This window comes from Physella acuta, unplaced genomic scaffold (assembly GCF_028476545.2).
Source record: "Physella acuta isolate Inbredline_101_S28 unplaced genomic scaffold, ASM2847654v3 ptg001513l, whole genome shotgun sequence".
Lineage (NCBI taxonomy): Eukaryota > Metazoa > Mollusca > Gastropoda > Physidae > Physella > Physella acuta.
In genome coordinates, this window is record NW_026733028.1 from 137,984 (window position 1) to 164,365 (window position 26,382).

The 26,382-nt window shown below is 34.3% G+C and overlaps 1 protein-coding gene across 1 annotated transcript; it reads right to left on the reverse strand.

The window, feature by feature from the left end:
• Positions 1–25,157, reverse strand: LOC131928519 (uncharacterized). The gene is made up of 12 exons (XM_059284584.1): positions 25,076–25,157; positions 23,641–23,694; positions 22,982–23,084; positions 19,694–22,187; positions 12,264–13,048; positions 10,940–11,062; positions 10,436–10,534; positions 9,568–9,828; positions 4,955–5,143; positions 3,799–3,957; positions 2,944–3,078; positions 1–1,620 (listed from the first exon to the last, which is right to left on the reverse strand). Exons 4-12 carry the CDS (start codon positions 22,128–22,130, stop codon positions 1,318–1,320), a joined length of 4,491 nt encoding a protein of 1,496 aa, XP_059140567.1. The 5' UTR covers positions 22,131–22,187; positions 22,982–23,084; positions 23,641–23,694; positions 25,076–25,157; the 3' UTR covers positions 1–1,317.
• Between the last annotated feature and the right edge of the window lie 1,225 nt (positions 25,158–26,382).

Sequence of the window (26,382 nt, forward strand, 5' to 3'; positions counted from 1 at the left end):
GTAATTTATAAGAATATGGTAACATTTGAATGTAAAGAACAATTGTAATTTACCCTTGTAAAATTTACACCAAGTCTTAGAAAGTCATTTAGTCACATAGATGAGAATTATCATTTAAACATTTCCCAAAATGCAAATAAAATATTTTTCTTTAATAAAAAGTAATAAAATTTGTTTAGAAAGAAGATTTCTGAGAAATGACAAGGTTTTTAAATTTGTAAATTTTTTTATTCAAAGTTTATTGTAATTTTTTACACAATAATTATGTTTCGTTTTAGTGGTCTACCTTATATTATAAAAAAGGTCGTTTTTTTTTTTGGCTAATAAATGAAGTTTAATAGACCAGATTTCAAAATAAGAATTATTTTTTTTATGGTAAAAGCATGTTACGTAATGCATGTATATATTCAATGGATTCTCTTTTCTACATTACAATTATTATCTTTTGTATTTTAGTCAGATGGAATGGAATGTTTTTATTTATATGTTCTGGGATGGCGTGGTTCAGAGGTAGAGTAAACCGAATGATTTGAGTTCTATTTCTGGACTCAAAACTGAAATAGTAATTGATAACAAATATTTATAGTCAGAATACAGAAATGGTAGGTATATACAGGCACCCATTCTACAGTAATTCACTACAGAGAAACACATCACACAGATAGCCAGGTACCCACAACAGAAACCCACTTCATGTACCCACTACACATACCCACTCTACAGGTACCCACAAAAAAACCAATTTAAGTTCCCACAGGAAAGTAAGCCACTCAATATCAAGATTAAATTATTTTAAAATTATTACTCCTGGTGTATATAGCTCTATGTATATGATATGTCATTTATATACGTATAACAAAACAGGCAAACAGCATTCAAGAAAACATCCACAGCCAGTCATAATAAAAACATAAATGACTAAAAATGTAAAATAGCTTGTATATACAGAACATGCATACATATTTGTAAAAATGAAATGTTTTTCTAAAAATGTTTCTAAAATATTTCTAAACAGAATTTTTAAAAATTGATTTCTAATAAAAATAAACTATTACAAAAAAAATTATTAATAATTTGATTTTAAAAAGCTGATTGTGCAATTTGTCTAAATTAAAAAAAAAAAAAAAAACTAAAAATGTTTTTTTAAAAACTAAAACATGAATCAAGAAAAATTATTTTGTGAAACAAACCTAGAGTAAAGCAAAGTAACACAAAAATAAGGCAGAGCAACTTTGTCAAACTTTTGACATTCTAGTTACTGTCCTTGAGCTATTTTTAAAGCAATCCATGACCCACTACTCCACGACCTAGCTTAACTCAATAGTATTTCTCTCCCTTTGGCAAACTGGCTGTGGTGTTTCTCCTTATCAAAGCCTCATTTTGCTTGTCCTCCTCGTAACGCTGGCGCAGTTTCTCAATGTCCAGCACGTCCATTTCTTTCTGCTTTGTGGGCTGGCGTGGGCTGGGGGTGGTGTTTTTGAGCCCGGGGGTCATGTTCTCGTCCACCTTCCTGTGGTGTTTAGCTATGGGTGATCTCTCGGACGCCAGCTCGTAGTTGTTGTATTCACTAGGCTGGGGCTTCACCGTGGGTTTAGGCACAGACTTCGCATACTCCACAGCCTAAGGGGTGGGGGGGGGTGGGGGGGGTGGAGGGGGGGGGGGAATATTTTGTTTTAATAATGATACTGTAGCAAAAGAACATAATCGTACAATTTTTCTTAACTTAAAATTAAATATTTAAAGAGTTTAAGACATGTTTAAAAAATTTAAATAACCATTATAATAAAAAATCTTCCTGAAAAAAAATTAGTGTTTTAGTTAGCATTAAAACAACATATAATGTAATGATGTGGTTACAAAATTCATCATCATGATCTTTTATGCCTAAGACACATGGGGGTAAATGACCTCAAGAGATAGTGTGGTCAGCACTATAACAAGTAAACTTTGTTTTCCTGTGAGTCAGGTACTCAACAGTGCCCTTAACCATAAAATACATGTGTCCTGTTTCATGAAAATAGTCAGATTTTTTTTTCTATTATTGCATCATGAAACAGGACATACAGGGATTGTATGGTCCAAGCTTCCATCTTTTCTCCAACCAAACTCAGGTACCCATTAGAGCTGGATGGGCTCAGTGAAATTTGTAGGCTCTAAGTTAAAATATTTAAACAATATTTGATCATGCAACATTGTGAATAACAAAAATATGAGTATACTTAAAAATGTATACTTTCGACCCATTATTTCTTTTAAATTTCCAAACTATCATTCATTGATTCTGTGGGTAGGGAAAGTATAGATGTTTTATTATATATATATCACTGAAATGTGTATATATGTGGGTTAGGGGATCGACCCTTCTTGTGTGAAATCCGTACCAAAGTCTCCAGCGGGAAATATATATATAAGTAACACAACTGACACAGTTCAAATCAAATTTTAATGTCTATTAACCCTGAAAGCGCGCCAAGGCACAATAATGGCTTTGCTGCTACATAACTTAAAACGCGTACTTAAAACACGTACTTAAAACGCGTACGGCCACATGGCGCCCACTTTAAGGGTTAATTAAAATCTACACAGTCCATCTCTTCCTAATCCTACCTGCCTAACTCAGCTTTCCTGTCTTTAACTCCTACTATCTCAACTATACCCTAACTGATCTCCAAGTCCAACTCAACTATCTCCTAGTCCTAACAATATCTGTATTCAACTGTTTTCTAACACTCTACTTTCTCCTAAATGGTTGACCAATCAACTGCATTATATTTGACCGTCTAACTCTTACCATCTCCTAACTCTTAGTCATCTGACCAGCAAACGTGACCATTTCTCATTGGTACTCATCTTATTTTAGCAAACTAATCTGTGTGACCTCTGACCTATTTCTAATCTTGCCTAACATGCGTCGTCACAGTCATCAACTGTGTACAAACATACCAGCTTCCTCCTATTGAGAATATCATTATCCTCCTTAGGCCGAGGAAAGGCTGGAGGTTTCTTGTGAGAGAATTCTGATCTGTTTTTCTCCATCACCTGCTTGGCGTATTCATTTTGTCTCTGGAATTTCTCTCTCTGGGGAATAGATGAAGTGGTGACAATACACTAATATCTATAGTTCACAAATGAGTATGGATATTTTTTATAAAGTTTAGTTTCTTTGACTTTTGTGAAAAGTAGAGAGTGATGTCTATAAATATAAACATTATATGAATGATGATTTTTATTTTAACAAATGAATGTTGTTTTCTGTAGAGCGCTTTAGAAGTGTAACTTAAAAATAAGGTTGCATGATTTATTTGATAATAGAGATAAATAAGCAAACTAGTCGGATATAAAGATAAAACAAACAATAATTTTTTTTAAAATGATGACATTTTAAGTCAAATATCTATAAGCATAACTGCATTACTGCTCAACACAGATGAAGACAAATCGTCTAAGCATAATATGACTTTTAGTTCTTGTACCTCACAGTAAAAACATTGTTATCATTACTAACAGAATGTAATCATTATAGAAAGAAGGTTAGCAATGATTGTTATCATTACAGACAGAATGTTAGCAATGATTGTTATCATTACAGACAGAATGCAATCATTACAGAAAGAATGTTAGCAATGATTGTTATCATTACAGATAGAATGTTAGCAATGATCGTTATAATTACAGACAGAATGTAATCATTACAGACAAAATGTTAGCAATGATTGTTATCATTACAGACAGAATGTTAGCAATGATTATTATCATTACAGACAGCATGTGAGCAATGTTGCTGCAACTTGTACTCACCCTCTCCTTGAGTGCATCACTCTCTAGATCTGGCCCTAGGGTGCCCAGGCGAACTTCCTTCTGCATTTTGCGATAATCCTTCAAGCCGTAGACTTTATACCACGGCTTTTCGTTGTCTTTTTCTTTTTGTTTTCTGTACATGTCTATGTAACTCCCTGCCTAGAGAGGTTGAAAATAGAAGTGATGGAATGGTTAATACATGTAGGATTGTTAAATATAAAGTTTGGGTTAAGTTCAGGGTAGTGATACTATTTTAAGATTAGGATGCAGGTTAGGACTAAGGTTTAGGTTGAAGTTAGAGTTGATGGAGATTTAGACCTGGGTTGCGGTTAGAGTTAGAAGGAATGCTTAGGATTGGGGGTAGTGAAATTATTATTAGATTTAGGATAAAGGCTATGGCTACGTTACAGGGGTGGTGTTAAGATTAAAGTAAGGGTCAGAGTAATGATATTATGTTAGGGTTTGGTTGTGGTTAGGGCTAGGCTGGTATTGTGGTCAGGGTCAGCGCAAGGATAAGGGAAGTGAAACGAGAAAAAAAATGTTTTGACAGTTTAGCTGTTAAGTGCCAGTATTTCATGTAAAACTCAAAAAAATTCCAAACTGATTAGCAACTTTAAAAGAAAATAAATATTGAACTTCAAAAAAATAAAGCTTAGTTACTTACAAGCTTAGGGGTGATCCATGAATGAGGTCACGCTTTTTTTGGACGATTTTTACCTCCCCCCTCCCCTCTGTCACACGTCGTCACAAAAAGCCAGACCCCCCCCTAAAATGACGTCACACCTCAACCTACAACCCCCCTCAAAATTGCAGTTGAATTTTTTTTAAACATCAATATTTTTCCAAAATCTTGTCTAAACTATTATAATTTATTAAAACAGTTATCTAAAACGCGAAATAACATCTAAAATTCGTTTTCTAACATTGCTTTTATATAATGCAAAAATTTGTGACGTCTAACATCTGAACGCCCCCCCCCCCTCCCCCTCAAAACATATCGTCACAAAATTACGGACCCCCCTCCCCCCTATGAGTGTGACGTCATTTATGGATGACCCCTTAGTTACAAGTTTAATTACTTTAAGTCTTGTTGCTTAATGGTTAGTTACTTAAAGTCTAGTTTCTTGAACTAAAAATATAAATATTTTTCCCATACCTGGTCAGGTAAAGGGGCGGATGATGGGTGAATGCCCTCAGAGCTCTTCACTATGGGAGGAATCTTCCCATACGGGTTGATGTCTGTACGTGATTCACTCATCATCCGTAAGGCTTCATCCGCAGAGTAACGTTCTCTTGGGGACACGTACTTCAGGTCCTCGGCATTGTAGTCTGGGTGGTGATACTCCTGTAGATTAGAGGTTAAAGGTTAAACAAGGTGCTAATACCAGTGTAGGTTAAAGGTTATAAGGGTGGTGATACTCCTGTAGGTTAGAGGTTAAAGGTTAAACAAGGTGCTATTTACAGTGTAGGTTAAAGGTTATAATAAGGGTGGTAATACCCGTAAAGGTTAAAATTAGAGTGGTTAGAAATTAAAATAAAGGTGGTGATACTCCTGTAGGTTAGAGGTTAAAGGTTAAACAAGGTGCTAATGCCTCTGTAGGTTAAGGGTTAAAATGAGGGTGTTGGTTAAAGGTAAAAATAAGATGTTGGTCATAGGTTAAAATCAGGGTGGTGATACTCCTGTAGTTTAGAAGTTAAAGGCTAAACAAGGTGCTAATACCCCTTTAGGTTTAAAGGTTAGGTTAAACAAGGTGCTGATACCAGTTTAGGTTAAAGGTTATATAATAAGAGTGGTGATATTCCTGTAGGTTAGGGGTTAAAGCTTAAACAGGGTGATGATATTCCTGTAAGTTAAGTTAGATATCACATGCAGGAATGTTTATCACGTGGAGAAGCCGTTCATACATTTTGGAACAAGGTTAAATGTTATAATAAGGGGGGATAATACACATATAGGTTAAAGGTTAAAATAAGAGTGGTGATATTCCCGTAAGTTAGATATTAAATGCTGACTTGTAGCTGATAAACAATATCAGCAATGTTTAACACTTAAAGAAGCAGATCATACATTTTATAATATTAAGGTGTATTAAAAGCTCAGTCGTAGTTGAATAAAAATGTGCATTAAAAGATCAGAGACAAAGCCAGATCTACAACCAAAGCTAAAATTTCTCAAAGCTTGGCTTAGTATCTAGATCAATAACAAAACTTCAAAATACATTGTGAACATTTGTGAGGCTAAAATTACAATTTAGGTCAATCGTCAGTTAGGTCAAGGTTGAATCCTTGATCAACACTAATGTTGTCTGCTTAAACTCAAAATGAGGTCAATCACATTAGAGCTGAATTAACTACTGTTGTTTTTTTAACAAGCCTTAATTATTAGATTTTTTTAACAAGCCATAATATTTTTTTACGTACCCTTAATATTTGGTGTTTTTTTTTTACCAAGCCTTAATTAATGCTTTCTTAACCAAACCTTAATATATTTTTTTAATTAAGCCTTAATATTATTTTTTTTTTTTACCAAACCTTAATATTTGTTGGTTTTTTTTTTAACAGAGCCTTAATTTAAAGCTGACAGAGTTCAAATCCTGTTTATTTAAAAAAATATTATGTTCATGATATTTCTATTTTATATGAGTGTTAGATATCTAATCACTATCCATACACGTAGGGTAACTGTATGGTGATCATTCTAAAATCTTCTACTCCATGGTTATATTTTCTTTTCTAAAAGATGTTGAGAATGGGTTCCTATGAATTAAACTTTTTAAATCACTCCATGAAGTCTAAATTATACACTTTGTTGTATCATCAGAGGCGTAGCGACCCTTCCCAGCGCCCGGGGACAAACTTTTCGATTTGCACCCCCCCTCAAGATTTCGATTTGCACCCCTCCCTCAAGATTTCAATTTGCACCCCCCACTCAAACTTTCAATTTGCACCCCCCCTCAACCTTTCAATTTATTTTCCCAACCCATTTTGGCGCCCCCTAAGGTCAGCGCCCAAGGACATATGTACCCCCCGCTATGCTACTGTGTAGCATAGTTCTCAAATCTATTGCATCTGAGTTAAAAATTCCTCTACTTGTTTAACCCATTCAGTGCTTCAATCTCTACCCAGTTAACATTGTTTACATCTTGAAGGAAGTAAATAATGAACAGTCTATGAAGTGGATAATGTACCATAATAATTTGGCAATCAACACTGAGTTAGAGTTTCAAAATCTAAAAAGGTTAGTAGGACATTTGATTGACCTATGATAAAATTCTGGCAAAGTTTCAGGAAATCATAACAACGATTCAATGTGGTTATAAATGCCTTCAAGTTAAGTCTAATCAAAGGTGCCATTTACACAAAAATATTTATGATTTACATAAAAATAATGACGTTTTGCAAGAAATATTTATGATTTAGGCAAAAACGTTTGTTATTTACACAAAACAACAGCAATCAGATATTTATTAATAAAACATTGCTAAAGTATTTTATTTTTATTCTACTTTTAATTTTGTAGGGCGTACATACTTCTTATTTAAATTTTTTTTGTAAAGGTCATCATAAATAAGTAATATGTATTTCAATTTGTACTTTAAAATAAACTTTTTTAAAATTTCTTTTACAGAATTCAAGTTACAAATGTTGAAAGCCTCAGGTAATGAAATGTGACACACCTCCTTGACCCCAGAAGGTTTAAGGCCCACCCAGGCTATTGGAGTCAGCTAGGCAGGAACACAAAGCCTGCCTTGCCTTCTGGAATCCAATCAATAACCTGTTCAATACATTCTTTGAGCCTCACCCCCACCACCCCTACCTGTGTTAACAAGTGTGCAAATTTTCCCCGCTGGTAAAACAAATATTTATACTCGCGCTGTGTTTATAAAAAAATGTCACACATTTTATTTCTTTGTCTTTCATTTCTCTCATAAATCAATTAGTTGATTTATTTTAAGGGAAAATTTTTTAACTGTCTGAATAAATTTTTAACTATTAGTTTTTATGTAAATTATTCATTGTTAAGGCTTTTTGATACTATCAATAAATCAATAGCAATGCCAATATATTTAAATGAATTTCATCCCAGCATTACTGTTTATTGATGTATAACAACTCAAGTTCAAAGAAAATATTCACTTAAGTTTGCATGACAGGTGAGGCAGATATTCAAAGATTAAAGAGCCATGGAAACAAAACCCAAAACAGGCATCAAAGAAATTTTTCCTATGTGCTACAACTGTCACAGCAAGCGGTTAAGTGATTGATTTACAGTGATCAATAAATCAATAACATACGTGTTTCATTGATAAGGCCAGTAAAACAATAAGGAAATGTTAGGTTCCATAATTCTAAGCACATAATTGCCTCTATGTAAATAATGTACATAGGGTTTAAAGGGGAGTTAATGTCTGTAGAGTAGTTGCCCTTTTTTCCAGTTCCTTTTCATAAGGTTTCATTCAGAGATTCTAAAGTAGTTTTTTAACTACAAACTATTGAATTGAAAACTGGCCATTCAATTTAAATACTGTACAAAATAAAATCGAAAGCTGTATAACATTTATTTAAATACAGGTGCATTTAAAAATTGTAGAACATTTAGTTAAAAACTATAACATTTGATTATAAAAAAAAATTGTATAAAATTTAATTTCTCACTATAACAGTATGCTATTTGTTATTTCAAACATTTGTGAAAATTTTATAATTCTACATTTTTTCTCGCGTCTTCTTTTATTGAGTTATGATTTCAGCTTTAATACCACCTAACAATACAGCTATTCTGTTACATTTAAATTTTTATAAGGCTAAACTAGGCTGTGTACAAGGCTTCAAACTAATCTTTTACAAGGCTTTGAATGGAATCAATAACCAAAAAAAATTCTTTTTTTTACTACATGTGATTATGTTAAATGATATTAAAATGTAAAATAAAACATCATTTATATATATTAAAACCCTCAATACAATAACATTCCAACAGTTAGAAAATGTAACATAACAACATCCGAACTACATGAAAACACTTAGAAATATTGCAACAGTTTAACAACTACAGCATTATCATTTAACAAGCAACTACAACTTTGAACATATTTAACAACTACAACATTTCAACAACTACATTCCAAAAACATTCCAGTTGCAGCTTTTGAGCAGTTGCAACTATAACACAAACACTACAGCTATCCAAAAACAAGATTCCAACAACTAAACTTGCCAAATTTGTTACCCTGCCTCCCTGAACTTACCAACTAACTACCAAGAACTAAAACTTACCAACTAACTACCAAGAACTAAAATTTACCAACTAACTACCAAGAACTAAAACTTACCAACTATCAAGAACTAAAACTTACCAACTAACTACCAAGAACTAAAACTTACCAACTACCAAGAACTAAAACTTACCAACTACCAAGGACTAAAACTTACCAACTAACTACCAAGAACTAAAACTTACCAACTACCAAGAACTAAAACTTACCAACTACCAAGGACTAAAACTTACCAACTAACTGCCAAGAACTAAAACATACTAACTACCAATAACTAAAACTTACCAACTAACTACCAAGAACTAAAATTTACCAACTAACTACCAAGAACTAAAACTTACCAACTATCAAGAACTAAAACTTACCAACTACCAACAACTAAAACTTAACAACTAACTACCAAGAACTAAAACTTACCAACTACCAAGAACTAAAACTTACCGACTACCAAGAACTAAAACTTACCAACTAACTACCAACAACTAAAACTTACCAGAGCCCTAACATTGTTGCCTGAGATGTCCTCGTCGTAGTGCTTGACTGCCGGGTACTGTCGACCTTGACCCCCACCATAGTGTGGTGGGTAGCCATGGGGGGCAGGCTCCTGGTAGCCGTGGGGCTGGTACTGGTGGGTGGGGGAGATAAGCTTCAAGTTCACATCCACACTAATCCGCTGTCCATCTTCTAGTACCACATGAGAGGACACTGGGAGAATCTGGATATCCGTATGTCGCGGCGATACAGGGACTGATACCTAAATAATTAACAAGTGCGTTATTTAACTAACCATTTAATTTTATTTTAGAAACTCAATAATGTAATCATTCTAATCAATATGAACATGTATTATTACTCTGAAGTTTTACTAAATAAAGAACTATGCATTACTTATGTAATATGTAAAAATAGTTTTTTTGGATTTATCTATTCAATAAATAAAAGTAAGAAAATCAATAAATGAAGAATTTAACCAACATAGTTTTTTTAAAGACTATAATAATTACTCAAAAAATTCATTTATTAAAATAATGGTGCGTTAACCAAATGTAAAAAGATGTTACTAGTGGTTATAATATTGTATAAAATAATTAAGTATAAATTTATGACCCTAAGAAAAATAATGGCAAATATTTTGGGAAATATTAGAAAAAAGGCAAATAATTATCATGTATTAAATTTTTTAGTAGTAATGCACTTGCATCAAATATAAATGTTAGTATAGGATGCATGTAATGATTAGTAGAAAAATAAAAAATTAAAATTAAATTATTTTGAATATTAATGTTTGAAATGAATAGTATTTATAGTTGTCCTTACTTAGATTTTTTTGTGAACTTTCTTAAAGTCTGATTAGAACTGACCTGGGTGTGAAATGGGCTCTGATTGCTTGGAGGTGTAGGCATCTCAGTGAGGAAAGCTCTTCTGTCAGGAGGTAATGTTTGTTGTGAACTGGATCTTGGCTAACAGAGAAAGTCAGCAGAAAATGAAATCAACAATTCTAACACAAATAAATTACTGTGTTTCAAAAGTGCATTACTTAATGATAAAAATAAAAAAATTTGAAGATTTACTTTTGGGATTTATAATTTAATTATGTTTAAAATTATATACATTTTACTTAAAGTTGAGTCATTTTAAAAAGCATTTTTCAATTATTAAAATCCATTTTAAAAACAAATACTCTGAATATAGGCTTAAACCAAAAGTTATAAAAAAATTTATGAGCTGCTCATTGACAATACAGCAGTTAAAATAGTAACATTTTATCACTAGTTGGTATTTATTGCCTTCAAACAACAAGGTCTTTAAAAAACACAGACTGGCAACCTTGAACAGAACAATACAACTATAAAGATAAGGTCTACCTGATATAAAGAGGAATCACTGCTATATTTCTGTAGCTTGCTAGAGCCACCTCTACCCCTGCCTCTACCTCTGTTTTTACCATCAAATTTTTTGGCTAGAGTTGCTGATCTTTGTGCCCAAACCTGATGACAATTTTATCTCTTTACAAAAGGTGTTCAAATAATCTAGGAATCATAGATCTACATTGATTTGTTAGGATAATTTCACAGCATAATTTTATCAGTCTTTTCATTTATATAAGAATAAGCAATAGCAATGATCTTAAGGAAAGTTGATTGCAAGAGGACATGGAATCAAGTAGAAATACTGTCCCTGCTACTTAACCCTTTTGTTTCCACCAAGATATAGAAACAAGTAGATCTACCATCCCTGCTGCGAGATACTTTAACCCCTTTGTTACCACCAAGATATAGAATTAAATAGATCTACCATCCTTGCTGCTACATACTTTAACCCTTTTGTTACCACCAGGATATAGAAACAAGTAGATCTACCATGCTTGGTGCTAGCTATTTAAACCCTTTTGTTTCTGCCAGGATATAGAATCAAGTAGATCTACCATCCCTGCTTCTAGATACTTTAATCCTTTTGTTACCACCAGGATATAGAATCAAGTAGATCTACCATCCCTGTGACTAGATACTTTAATCCTTTTGTTACCACCAGGATATAGAATCAAGTAGATCTACCATCCCTGCTTCTAGATACTTTAATCCTTTTGTTACCACCAGGATATAGAATCAAGTAGATCTACCATCCCTGTGACTAGATACTTTAACACTTTTGTTACCACAAGAATATAGAATCAAGTAGATCTAACATTTTTGCTGCTAGGTATTTTAACCATTTTGTTACCACCAGGATATAGAATCAAGTAGATCTAACATTTTTGCTGCTAGGTATTTTAACCCTTTTGTTTCCATAAGGATATAGAATCAAATAGATCTAACATTCTTGTGACTAGATACTTTAACACTTTTGTTACCACCAGGATATAGAATCAAATAGATCAAACATTCTTGTCACTAGATACTTAACCCTCTTTGTTTCTGTCAGGGTTTTCCAAACTCCCCATCATGCATTAGAAAATCTTGTTTGAAAGGTCCAGAGGTGATCTATGGTTATAACATGTTCAATTAATTTTGTCTATACCTCATCATCTTCATCCCTGTAGACCCTTTCTGTAGCATATAGACACAACCACACCTCTCTATCTATTAAGTTTTGAACTGCTCCTTCAAGTTGGGCCAACAACATTCTACCTGCTTTGTCTATACTTATATGAATACAAAAGTATAAGAATAATAAAGTTAAAAGGTTTACCTGTTCTGCAGTGCTTAGCTTCTCATCATTCTCATCATCATACTGCTCAACCTCATTCGGCTGGGGACCTCTGTGGCTATCCTGGCCTTTCTTCTTGAGAATCCCTGCCTTCGGCTTAGGCTTGGGGTGGATAAAAATCTCATTTAGCTTCTCCTTCTCTTCTTTGGTCACTTCGTGAATGTGCTTGTAGCTCTTTGGTGGAGGCTTGCCTAGATCTTCCTTGTTGTTGTTCACATAGTCGTACTTGGGTGGGGTAGGATGAACAGCCTCCATGGGGGGTTGGGGAGGTTTACTCCTCACCGGCTGTTTCTGTGGTGGCAAGCTGCTCATGTCACTACGGCTGGTGCTGTCCTCCATTTCGACATAACGTCCACTATTAACCGTACTAGCGCCCGGTTGGTTGTCGTACTGCGGGTTATAAAACCGCTGCTGGACTTTCGGATTGAGATGATGGTTCCTGACGTCTTCATACTCCGTGTAGTCTTCACTGTCGAAGTTTACGTTACTCAAATGTCCGTTATTAAACTGCTGTCTGTATCCGGATAAGTCTTTGGGTAGTGGCGGCGGGTTCCGGAACTGTTCCTGGGGCTGGTGTCTGTCTGTAGTGTCCATTGGTTCTGGCTGGAAGGCCTCAACAAAAGCCCTGGCTGTTTCGTCAACGGATCCATAGTCTAACGAGTCTTGGACGTAATCCTGCGAGTCGTACTGACCTTGGTGTAGTGGAAGTTTGGGTACCTCCACTTTCTCCACCTTCTTAATGCCGTCATCGATACGCATGCGTAACCCTGGGGAAAGTGATACCACATTTTTACTTTTAAATAGCCAGATAATTTGTTTTAACTTTTAAATAGCCAGATAACTTGTTTTAACTTTTAAATAGCCAGATAACTTGTTTTAACTTTTAAATAGCCAGATAATTCGTTTTATTTTCAAATAGCCAAATGTTAGGCCAAATATAATTTTTTTAAATATATATTAAAAGTTTGAAAAACTATTCTTATTTTAATAAAAACTGATTTTTAAACTTTTGTGCAAGGCAAAAACTAAAAACAAACTAATGGTGGTTAAATATACATAGAAAAATATAAAAGTTTTTTTTTAAAGAGACAGCAATTCTAAAAACCACATTAATTGATATACAAGCTAAACAAAAAATTAAATCTTATTTACAGGCTTATATAAAAACCATCTTCTTTTACAGATCTCAAACTTTACAAAATTTACAAAATCTGTTGTAATTGGTGATGTTACTGTTTTAATCTAGGTATGCGAGGAGTCAGTTTATAACACATTCATGAAAATTATAGTACAGCTTGAAGTATTATGCCTTAAAGGTGAAAGCCAGTAGAAATGACAGGATGTAGCTGCTGTATAGAAAATAGTAGAGGAATAGCAAGCAGAGTTTCTTCCAGGCATCTCTTCAAGGGAAAGCCCCCCTCCCCCCCCCCCCCGCCAAAAAATTTTTATTCCCCCCCCCCCCCCGAACGAAATGAAATTTATATAATTTATATAGATTTTATATATACTTTTAACAGTGTACGCCCCCCAAAGAAAGTCTACCGCCCCCCGAAAATTTCAAGTGCCCCCCCCTGAGAAAAAAATCTGGAAGAAACACTGATAGCAAGTGTTTATTCTGAATGCTGTATCTGAAACCTTTGGTTTTTTTTGTAATGTCGATGGCTTTTTGTGACACCCATGGGTATTTGTAACACCCATTGCATTTTGTAACATCCATGTCATTTGGAGTCACCTATGGCTTTTTATGATATGCATGGCTTTTTTGTGACACCCATGGCATTTTGTAACATCCATGTCATTTGGAGTCATCTATGGCTTTTTATGATATGCATGGCTTTTTGTGACACCCATGGCTTTCTGTAACAATTTGTGACAATAGGGAGTGGTGTGGAGTGTCGGGGGGGGGGGGGGGTAGGGGCTTATAGGGGGAAACTGCATAATTGAGCTGTTTAACTAGAGTATGACTATACATTATACTTATATTTCATTATATTATTCATTTTATAAAATGTGTTCAAGTTCATCTTTTTGGTCAATATTTTAAAGTCAAATAAATTTGACATTAACTTCTGGAACGACTCATATCAATGCAGAAAATTTATTTTTCAAAAATGTAAAAAACTTACCAGGCATGAAATATTAACTATCACACCTCACATTAGTGCGATATGTGGATATGCAGTGATTGAAAATGAAATTGATTTTAGCTACCACAAAAAGAAATGGTTTTGCTTGTAACTAAGAAATAACACGGTTTATAAGATTACACCAACGGTTTAGCTAGACTGATAAGGGAGGATTTATTAACAATCAACCTGTGGGGAATGCACCAATGAAAGAATGACAATAGATACAGAACACAATTGTGTGCCAATCTATATGGGACATAACCCAATTTAGTGTCTGATTGCAAGGGAAGTAATTCAACTACAAAGATCAAATTTCGTAGCAAACACATTTTAGCATTTCTTTCATTAATTCCCCAAAGCTGAAAATATGCAAAATAGTATGAATAATCTTTCTCATCAGGGAAACACATTGAAATAGCTTTTGGGATATCCCAATTTCGGTTATTAATTGTGATAACAAAAATCTTATAGTTTATCTTTCACCACTTTTTCTAACATTCAGTTTGGAATATTACTAAAACTTAAAATCTTAATTTTAATAGAGTTGCTGGGTTTGCCTACTGAAATTATATCATAAGCCTATTTATTTTATCTATGCTTTTAATTGTTACACTTCGACTCTTTTGATGTCTGGATGCTTCTCCCCAGCTCCATAACTATTATATTATTTTATTTTCATAACTCATAAAATAGTATACTGTAAAAAACAACTTTAAACAAGATTAAAACACTAAGAATTGATGGAGTAGAGCGTATACAGACAGCTGACAGCTGTTGGGCACAAGGCAAAGCTCAACAACTGTGATGTGGCCAGCCCCGTGGCAGTAGTTCCATGCTTTCTACTACCGAAGTGCACATTTAAAATTTTTTTTTCGAATATTTTCAATAGTAAAGGTTATTTTATTCAGAAGGCATTTTTGTATGTGTCAATGTGCATTAATTTTTACTTGAGTGAGATAGTTTTTTATTTATTAGCTTGTAATTGGGTAGGAATAGTGCTAAACTTATGTAATTTGATACATGTGAATGTTTTTATATGAATAAATATTATTTCATACTCAAACCTATTTATTTTAAAATTATTTAACAAATCCTAATAAACTATCATAATTTTAAAGAAATATTGTTATTGGCTCTTTAAAAACTGGGTAATTTTGTAAAATATTGTAACTTTTGGCTCTTCCTTCTAAAAAGGTTGCCGACCCCTGTCCTAGATGGATCACTGTCCCTAGCGGAGCCTCATCTGCAGGGAGATCCAAATGCAGGAAATTTTGAGCTCACAAACATGTGCTCTCCTGCCCTACTAAGCCAGCCCTGCGTGTAGGATAATAGTGTAGTTTTTCTGTGTAGGGTGGTGGTAGCAGTTTTTGTGTGTACATATTTTAGATTATATAATATATAGTAGTTTTTCTGTAGAAGCATGTAGTAGTTTTTCTGATTTCTGTGTAAGCAGGTAGGGAACTGTTCTACTGTAATACAATATGGTGTACTCACATAGTACAATATGATGTCCCCATATAGTACAATTTAATATACTAATGTTGTACAATATGGTGTACTAATTTAGTACAATATGGTGTACCCACATAGTACAATAGGGTGTACTCACATAGTAGAATATGGTGTACTCACATAGTACAATATGATGTCCTCATGTAGTACAATATGCTGCACTCATGTAGTACAGTATGGTGCTACATTTAACTTTCACCTTATATGTTTTTTTTAAATTAAAGTATTTTTGTTTTGCCAGTATTTATAATTTGAATTGAAGAATTAAAAAAATTCTTTTAAAATTATTACGCCTTAATTTTAACATAATTGTAATTTAAAGTTAATCAGTAAAGAAAATTAACCAATACATGTTGTTGTTTTTTGTGTGACCAATACTAGAATTGTAACCTCATAAAAATTGAACAGAGCCTATTCAGGTGATATGAGGTGACAGAAATTGCCCTGGGTTATATCAGGTAACTCAATTAGGCGCAACAGATAATGGAAACATGCAAACAACATGCACCAGAAACTTGCCAGATAAGCTTTCTCAACAGATTTATATATCAGAGTAATATGTGCTCAATGTTGTTCAGTTCAGTGCTAGCATAGTAGTGAATCTAATGGTAGTCCAATAGTAATTCAACAACATAGTTTTATTTTTTTGTACATCTCAGTGAAACAAGTTTATTACTAAATCTGTTTAGCCATCGGTCAAATTATGGTGAGCAATTTTTGTCTAGACTAAAAGAGGAAGACTAAATTTTATACCAGGATTTTTAAATGTAAGCAGCCAATTGTCAAATTATGGTGAGCATTTTTTGTTTAGACTGAATCACTGAAAGAGGAAGACTAAATTTCTCACCAGGATTTTTAAATGTGTTCAGTCGTCCATCAAATTATGGTGAGCACATATTATGTAACACATTTTTATATTCTTAAATTTGAGTTTGTTTTTATTTAAATTGCTAACATTTGTATTGAAAAGAATTGACTTTGTTAGAAAGCAACTTTATAAAACAGGTATTTTGAAATAGTACTGCCGCCATTGAGAAAAGGTAAGTTGTTTAAAAATTTTTGGTAAAATTATTTGATACTGCATTTAAAAAAATATAATAACACAAGTTTGGCAACAAGCTTAAGAGGATATTATTCAAATGTTTTACTGAAGATGTTTTTAGTTATTATGTCAGAGGTGGGCATAGTGCTGATCACACCATCCCTCCCAGTAGCGTAGCGAGGGGGGGTGGGGAGGGACATATGTCCCCGGGCGCCGACATTAGGGGGCGCCAAAATGGGTTGGAAAAATAAATTGAAAGGTTGAGGGGGGATGGAAATCGAAAGTTTGAGGGGGGGGTGCAAATCGAAATCTTGAGGGGGGGTGCAAATCAAAAAGTTTGTCCCCAGGTGCCGGGAAGGGTCGCTACGCCTCTGATCCCTCCATATCACAAGGTCAAGAAACATATTGACTCTACTAAATCTGCCTTATGGATAGTTAGATTTGAAACAGGAACTTTGCTTATGTTTTTGAATCTGTTTATTGTCTCTTCAATAATGTTTAGGCATATATCAAATAAGGATTAGCCCAGTTAATGTTTTTTGGGTTTGAGTTTCATTTGCATTTACTGAACCCTTCATATAGTTCTATTGTCGTATGTGTCTTGACCTTTACCGAACCCCTGAGACTGACACCAAACCCCTGGGGTTTGATCAAACCCAAGTTATATAACCACTGGAAAAGCCATTGCTCAAATAATGATTAGCCATTATTTAAGCCAGAAGGAATTAGATAGTCTTCGTTGAAAAATTAGTTCAAAGAAACATAGCAGATGGAAGGAATGAAATATTGATCCACACAAACAATAAAAAAAAAACTTCCTAGAAAAATAGATTTCTAGAAAAATGGTTAATATTTTTATGGAGTTAAATTAAAATCTTTTAGGCACATGGTATTTCATTAACTACCACTAAAGGGGCTGGTGACTTAATATAAACATTAAAGAAAAAGAGTTCAGAAAAATTGTAGTTAAATCTGGAGAAAAAGTCACCAGTGATGAGGCCACATATGCAATTACATATCAATATTATACAAATGCAATCATTAGATGCACAATGGGAATCGTAACATTTGTATTTACAGTAATTTGAACCATGCATCTAGGTAATCTTAAAAAACTGCAATGTTCAGGGCAGAGGCATAGCGAGGGGGGGGGGTGCGGACCGCACCGGGTGACACCATTTAGGGGGGTGACACCAAGGCAAAAAATAGTAAAATATATAGAGAAAAATTTGAGGGGGGTGCAAATCGAAAGTTTGAGGGAGGGGGTTGCAAATCGAAAATTGAAAGTTTGTCCCCGGGAAAAGTCACTACGCCTCTGGGGGAAGGGGGGGTGACACCATTAAGTACCGTACCAAGTGACACCCGACCTCGCTACGCCACTGGTTCAGGGGATATTAGCTGTTAAGAGGGTGAGGAATTTTTAACCAGCAAGCAATTATTTTTTTTTAAATGAATAGATGTTTACTTGTTCAAGGCATTATCTTTTTATAATTAGCATTTAATAATTGGCATATAACATAAGATCAATATCGAAGTTATGTGAATAGCTCTTTGAGGCAGATTTAAGATGAAACACCTAGCCAGATAAACAGGTTTACTTTGAGATAATTTTGTTGCTAGGAGACTTTGATACAATTTACTGTGTAGCTTTTATATGAAAATATGGAACAGCATGGTCAAAAGGTAGAGAGTTTGACTGCTAATCTTAAAGCTTCGATGCTAGGATCAAGTCTGTAGCACGTCCCTGAGTTCACCCAGCTCTGATGAATACCTGACTCACATTGGAGAAAGTAAAAGAACACTATTCCTTCATATTCCGAGGCCAATGAAACAGGTGAACTCTACCTCACCTGCATTGTGTGCCATAAGTTTAAAAAGATTGAGTTATTAGTTTACTTGTATTATAATCAGATGTTATTTTTAGAGAATGTGGGAGTTGATGTCTATACTGAATGGTAAAGTTTGTTATGATGTGTTTGAAATCATGTGCATTCATTACTCTTAAGCTATTAGACAGGAGATGTAGAGAACGAACTATAAACAGGAAACAAACACTACCATCTATTCCAACTATCATAACTCTAAATTGACCTCTATAGTGTTCTTAAATCTCGCTAACAAAAAATATTCACACACAAACAGTACCATCTATTCCAACTATCATAACTCTAAACTGATCTCTATAGTGTACTTAAATCTGGCTAACAATAAAACAAGTTAATAAAAAGTCTAGTGACAATTTAAGTACAATTTCCTTAATTAATTTTTTGTGACCGAACGAAAGGATATTTTTGAAAACTTTCTTCAGCAATATTGTTCTAAATTATGCCAGGAATCGATTGGTAAATGTTTCAAGTCGCTAAGTGATCTGGTTGCCGAGAAATGGGCCAAAAACTGCATTTTTTCAAAGTTTTTTTGGCTTTTCCGGGAAATCCAGGAATGAATTCCGGGAATTTTTTTGGCCCACAATCATCCTCGGAACTTGCTTAACATATTTGCTTTTGGAACTAGTCCTTGATATTGCTTCATTGAGGAGGAGATATGACTTAAAGCTGCGACACACATCGGACACACATCCATCCAGAACAAGTTAATAATCGCAATTGTCCATATAGAAATTGCGCTAAAAATATTCACACACAAACAGTACCATCTATTCCAACTATAATAACGCTACACTGATCTCTATAGTGTATTTAAATCTGGCTAAAAATTTTAAAAATATTTACCGTGCTGGTAGGACTTCTCTCTCAGCAGGTCCTCTTCATCCGCTGGGTCATACGATGGTCCTGTAGGCAGAGATATCCCCCTGACCCGGGTGACCCCTTGTGGTGGCTGCAGTTGATTCTGTGACGGTACGGGTTGCTGTGGGTGGTTTACGGATGACGGGTTTCGCTGGGGTCCGGAATCTTGTAAGTGATGAGGGTTGTTTATGATAATCCTTCCCTGGTGAGGTGTGTTGTGAGTGCTGGGTTGTTGGTGGATCGGAGAGTCGCCCCCGTATGTGTTCAGAGATGGGGGAGACCCGGGCATTCTCAATGAGTCTCTCCTGTCTTCAACTTCAGCCATTTTTAATCCGTACGGGTTAGACGGAATGTTATTTGACGGCCCCCATTCGTTGTCCTCACTCCTCCCGTAACCAACCGTATCCTCTCTACTCTCGTACCTTCCGACCCCGCCGTACGTCACATTTTTCGGACCGCCAATCAGGGCGTGGTTTTCTTGCCTCTTGATGGCAGCCATGTCCAGCTCTCTGTAGGTGTCTAGCTTCTCCCCCTCCACCCCCTCCAAACGGCTATTCACAAGCCGGAACTCTTCTTCAGAAAAAGTTGGGGATGTCGCGTAGACTCTGTGAGAGGAAGAAGCTTTTCTAATGGGAATACCTGGCATGGACGCCGTAGCTGATGGGTTTTCTGGACCTGGTGGTTGAGACTCTGAAGATCGGCCGGTGCCAAGAACAGACGACTGCCTGGAATTACCGGTTTTGAGAACAAAAATGGCTTTTTGAGCCGGTTGCTCTGTTAACTTGGGTGGGTTGGACGGAGAAGATGGGTTGACCGGAGAAGATGGGTTGACCAAAGCACTTTTAGCTGAGAGCCCAGAGGTTGGTTGGTACAAGTGGCTGTTGCTGTTCTGGTTCTGGAAGACAGGCAAGGCTTGATCAAAGGCTGGACCAAACAAATAGTTCTCTTGCTTGCTCACAGACAAATCACTGAGGTGATCGGAGTTCTCTCCCTGCAAAGGAAACTCAGGACTATGATGGTTTCCCCTTGAATGGGGTGAAAATCCAATAAAATTGTTTCTTTGATTTGAGGTTACATCAGCTTCGTTAACCTTGACCTTGGAATCAGAATCTCCATGCTCTTCAAGTGAGTCGGCTGGTGTTTTGGAATCATCAAGAATATTTTCCTGAAGATTCCAATCAGTCCTTGATTCTTCTACCCCTTTTTCTCTGTTGTTCCCTTCATTCAAGTCTGTCTCTGGTTTAATTTCAAGACTGTCTCTTTCAAATTCAAGACTGTCAGTCTGGAAATCAACAGATTCATCAGCACGCTTAGCAGCGGTGCCGATAGATTTGAGTCTGTGTGATGAATACGGGTAGGAACTACTTTGTTGAGGCAGAGGATCAGGGTGGTGGAGGAGGGCGTGTGTTAAAGATGTTGATAAGTTGGTTGTGGGTGTAAGCTTGACTGCAGGAGCTGATGTTCTGGGAGATGTTCCCCTTGGGGACTGACTGTGAATTGGGTTTGTTTTATTTTTCAGAAGATTGGCGTCTACAGCTACTGGGGAGGGTGGGGAAGGAGCTTTAACAGGGGAATCTTGAGAGCTTCCTGCTTGGTGAGCCTCATAGAAATCTTTATCAGAATTTTGTCCTGAATTACCTACTTTTGATTTGGGTGATTCAGAATTTTGTGGATTAGAATAAGGATTAGTAACAGGTGGAGATGGATGTGCTACAGGCTCATCCACTACAGTATCCGTGTCAGAGGAGTCGCCATCTGGTGTCGGGTACCTGACAGGTGATGTTGCGACTGGGCTACTCTCAAACCCTGCGTTTAACGACCCCCGGGACGGACTGCGTAACAAAGCGAGTTCTGAGCTTGCCGAGCCTAGAGTTTCTCGATCAGACTCGTTGATATCAGACAAATAATATTGGTCTGGTTCTTCATCAGCTTTAACAATTTGTTTCTTCTCTGAGAGAGAATTTAAATTTTTGTTTCTTAAATTTTTATCCTTGTAACCTTCTGTGTTATTGTTTTCAAAGGATTCTGGCTTAGAAGTTTTTTCTGTGTTATTCTCCTGTTTATCTTTTTTATTAACTTGAGCGGGTGCCTGCTTTCTACTATAATTTTCTTTTTTGTTATTCCTTACAGATTTAATATTTGTATCTCCACCATCAGAGAGCCCCACAAAATTAGCAGAATTGATCTGATTGGATGCTTTGTTTACTTTTTTCTCAAGTGTTTCATCACCTCCTGATTTTAAGAGCTCACTGCCTTCAACCTTCTTTGACTTTTCTTTCGAAGAGCCAAGTTTGCGTGGAGTAACCTTATTTTGATGTGAGTTTAATTTATTGTCAGTGATGAGCTTTAGAAGCTCAGGATTGTCTGCATGTATCTTGCCTTGATGACTTGTTTGGGACGTCTGCTGTGTATTGTGGCTCATGGTAAATGAAACCTGGCCATGTCAATATGCCACTGCTTTAAGGCAGCAACAATAGAGCTGCAGAAAAAATGTTTGGTGTTTATTTGGTGATATCTATACTTCTAAAATAGTCATTAAAAAATTTTTTAAATTTCTTTTAAATATAACTAGTAAGTTTTCCTACTTATGATAGCTATTTGTTAACAAAAGGTTTTTTCATAGTGAACTCTTGTTGTCTAACATTTTATCAAGCCAGTGCATCATAAGCTTGTACACATTTCCAGAGTTTCTTCCAGCTGCTTCCCCCCCCCCCCCCCCCCCCGTCGAACACAATGGAATTTATATAAAAATATATACTTTTAACAGTGTCCGCCCCCGTGCCCCCCCCCCCCCCCGTAGTCCTGAAAATTTCAAGTGCCCCCCCCCCCCCCCTGACCCTGAGAAATAAGTCTGGAAGAAACACTGCACAATTCTACACAACAAATAACTTTCTAAACTTAAAAACAAACTTAATTGGTGGGTTTTCTATTGTTTAACTTTCAAGATAATTAAAACTAATATATTTAATCATTACACATCTTTGGCAAGAAGAAATAATCAAGAACTACATCATAAATAAGGAATCTTCAAGTGTTTAACAAAATTAGTTGCAAGAATTCTAACTAGGCAAAGACAACAAAAAATAAGGCATGCAACTGTTTACAATTCAGAAAGTAAAATACTTAACCCTCTAACAACTAAATCTACTCTAAAGAAGATGTTTTTTAAACAAAACAACAAAACTAGAGATAAGAGGGTTACATAGGTTATTGAGCACTTAGGAAAAGTAGAAACTGTCAGTTAATTAACTTTCATAGGTTTGTCTAACTTACTTTTTACTCCTATGGTTGTTCTGTGTCATCTTGGCTATGTACTGATGGTTTTTTTTTTAATTACAAAATAACATGGATTGGATTTCAAAGAGCTCTACTCAAACTGAAACAAAATGATTGGACATTTTTAAAATTTCTACTTCTTATTAAAATAGCTCACCTGTATTCTATTTCAAGCTATTAAAGCTACAAATTACAATAAATAACTTTAATAGAATTAGAAGACATGCAATAAATTTGTAGAACTAGCAGAAAATTCAAAGCCTTTCAACGTTTTTGTAAACATTTTTTTAAAATTGACATATTCACAAAATATTTATGCAAAAATGATGTGATGTGTATACATTTCTGATATGACCTTAAAAAATTCAAACTTTTTTAAAATGTTAATTTGTTTTCATAAATTTGCTATTCACTACTTATCCATTATAAAATATGGTAAGTCAATATTATACCTGAATATAAGCTACTGTGGGGCTTATTCTAAATCAAAGTTAAGATGAAGTAATTAGCTTTAGAATTTTCCAAAATAATAATTTTATTATAATATGCAGAGTTATTTAAGCATGCAGTAATATGTTATCTAGAACTAGAGTACTTTGTGAAACTACATTTACAACATTTAGAGGAGTTTTTAAAGTAAATAACTAAATACTTACCAGATTTACAATAATTCCAATTTCATACTATTGTATAATCTATATTATTTATATCTGTAGATGCAAAACAAGTATTTGAATGAAAAGGTACATAATGGAAAAAGTATATTTTAAGCTACGACTTGAAATTCATACAACAGTAGAAAATCATGTAATAATTATTTTTTAATAGGACAAACATGTGCTATGTTATTGACAAGTAGTTAAAAATGATAAAATACTATATTCAACAATATCAATTCAGTGTATAGGACAGTAATAATTAATATTACGATATATAAAAGGTTTTTTAAGTCATAAATTAATAAATAAATGCATTTTAGACATTAATTAAATAAACTTTTTAGTACAGTAAAATGGAACATGGTCATAATTGGTAAAATTCATAATTATGATATTTAGACCTATTCTTCATCATATATATATTTATTTACTAAGCTAATTAAAACATTTTTGGTTCTTTCATTATTTTAAAATGCATGTTTAACAATGCCATGGATCTTAAATTAATTGGTTAATTTTTTTTAAATGTTAACACTTTTACTTTAGACTTCTGAGTTTAACTTTAAACCACTAAAAACTTGAAAGAAATTATTTCAAAAGATATGAATTTTAAAAATTACCAGAAAAGTACATGTAGACCTGAAGTATTAAACACATGTTATTGACTACTGTGGTCTTGATCAAACAATAAATAGTAAAAGGTAACCAAGGTTTGTATTTTAATGGATAGGCCTATATGACAAAAAAAAAAACACTATTTTTAATGCTACACAGTGTAGTACATGCACTTAGATGTTCAAATGTAAACCATCTAAACTTCTAAACAGAAATCTTGCCTCAAATATTTTTTTTGACTTTAAGTATTTTTAAAAAGCTCAAATAAAAAAATAACATGTCAAAATAAAATATGTTTTTTGTCCATGACATTAATTTAATTTAAAAATTGTTAATTGTAATTGCTGATGTTTAGCAGATAACAATGCATTTGTCAAATATCAATTTCAAATTAATAGATTCTAGGCCTAACAACTAAGTGAAGTAATTTATTAGTAAGTCATGCTAACTAGTAACTAACTGTTACTAACAAACTTAGTAACTACTAATCTAGTTATCTAGTAGGCTACTGAGTACTGTAGTACTCTGACTCTGTCTATCTATTGAACTGCCTAGTAATAGTATTTATGGTATCTCTAGTTAACTCTAATAATATTATAACTAGGTGTTCAATTATAACTCTAGTAAGTCTAGATTCTAAAATTTAAGTTCTTTAAACTTTAAACTTTAAGTTCTTTTTACTCGAGTAGATCAGATCTAGATTAGATCTAGAATTTGAAAAAGTATTTGTAAGCTACAATATTAGAAATATTAATCGTGAACAAATTTACATCCACTATACTGTTTTATATCATCCACTGATTTAATAAAAACTTACAAGGTTCTAATGGGTAATTAGTTTGGCCAAGTCATATATTATTATTTTGCTTTCCACCATTCGTACCATAATAACTATGGACGCCGGAAGTTTACACCATAATACATCATTCTTTAACTTATTGTTGCTATAGCACTATGAATGGGACACTACTCTATTATTTCTCACATTTATTTATTTGAAAGTTGTTTTGATAGTTTCCCCTGTTATAGCAAAGTTCTATAGATAAGATATAATAAGAAATTTACAAATTTACCGCGAGACATTCACGAAAATAAAGTTCCTTCGAGTCCTGGTTTAATTTACATACATTGTTTCTTTCAGACATTCTTCTCCGGGAGGGGGGGGGGGGGGGTCACTTGTGTTTTTATGTGAGCGGGTGACGGCCTTGACACAAAATCAAGTTGACTGGTGCACATTTACAGTTTCATTGGGCTGTTTAGCTTTTCGCTCAGATGTACAGTATTATCTATAATATAATCTATAATATAAGCGGGCTGTGTCTGTCCTTCCTTCCTTCCTTCCGTCCGTCATCGCTATAGATTTTGGGACTATAAAAGTAAACATTCGCACTATGCTGTGCTTTTCAGTGCACCGCAGTGTCTTATTATAAGTAATAGAGTACGGTTTGTTTATATAGCGGCATAGAGCTATTTTATAATTGCCACGGTTTTTACTCTTTCGCATAACGTCAAGAAAATATTAAATACACGCAAACTGCTAAAACGTATTAAAAAGATTAATGTCAAATATCATTTTCGTTTAGGTTCCCAGAAAAAGTGGATACATTTTAATAAGATAATAACAGTACGGTAGAAAAATCAAATTAATTTAACTCTTTTCTAATTTTGACAAAGGAGGTAATTTAAAAATACATTTAAACTCACGCTAATAAAAAATGTAAATGCAAATATACGTTCGTCATAGAAGGAATTAGTGTTGCAATAATATAATTAGCAAAATGTGAATGCAAATTATTCGGATGTGTAAGAGGAAATTATTGTTAGAAAATTATAATTAGCATGGATTGATAAAAGGCAATCTTTTATTTATTTTATTCACTGAATGTAGGCCCTACCGTTTATTACTTATAATTTTTAATCAACTATTCAGCACTATTATAGACGCGTCATCACGTTCATTAGGTGCGCAATGGTTTTAGTTATGAAACTCTATTGTAAATTTTTAAAATTTAAAGTACTGGAAAAAAATGCATGAATGGATAAAGTGAAATATTGTAGGTAAAACACGGATATTTTAAATACTGCCTATTATTTATGCTGATTTCTAATTATTATTCTATCTTT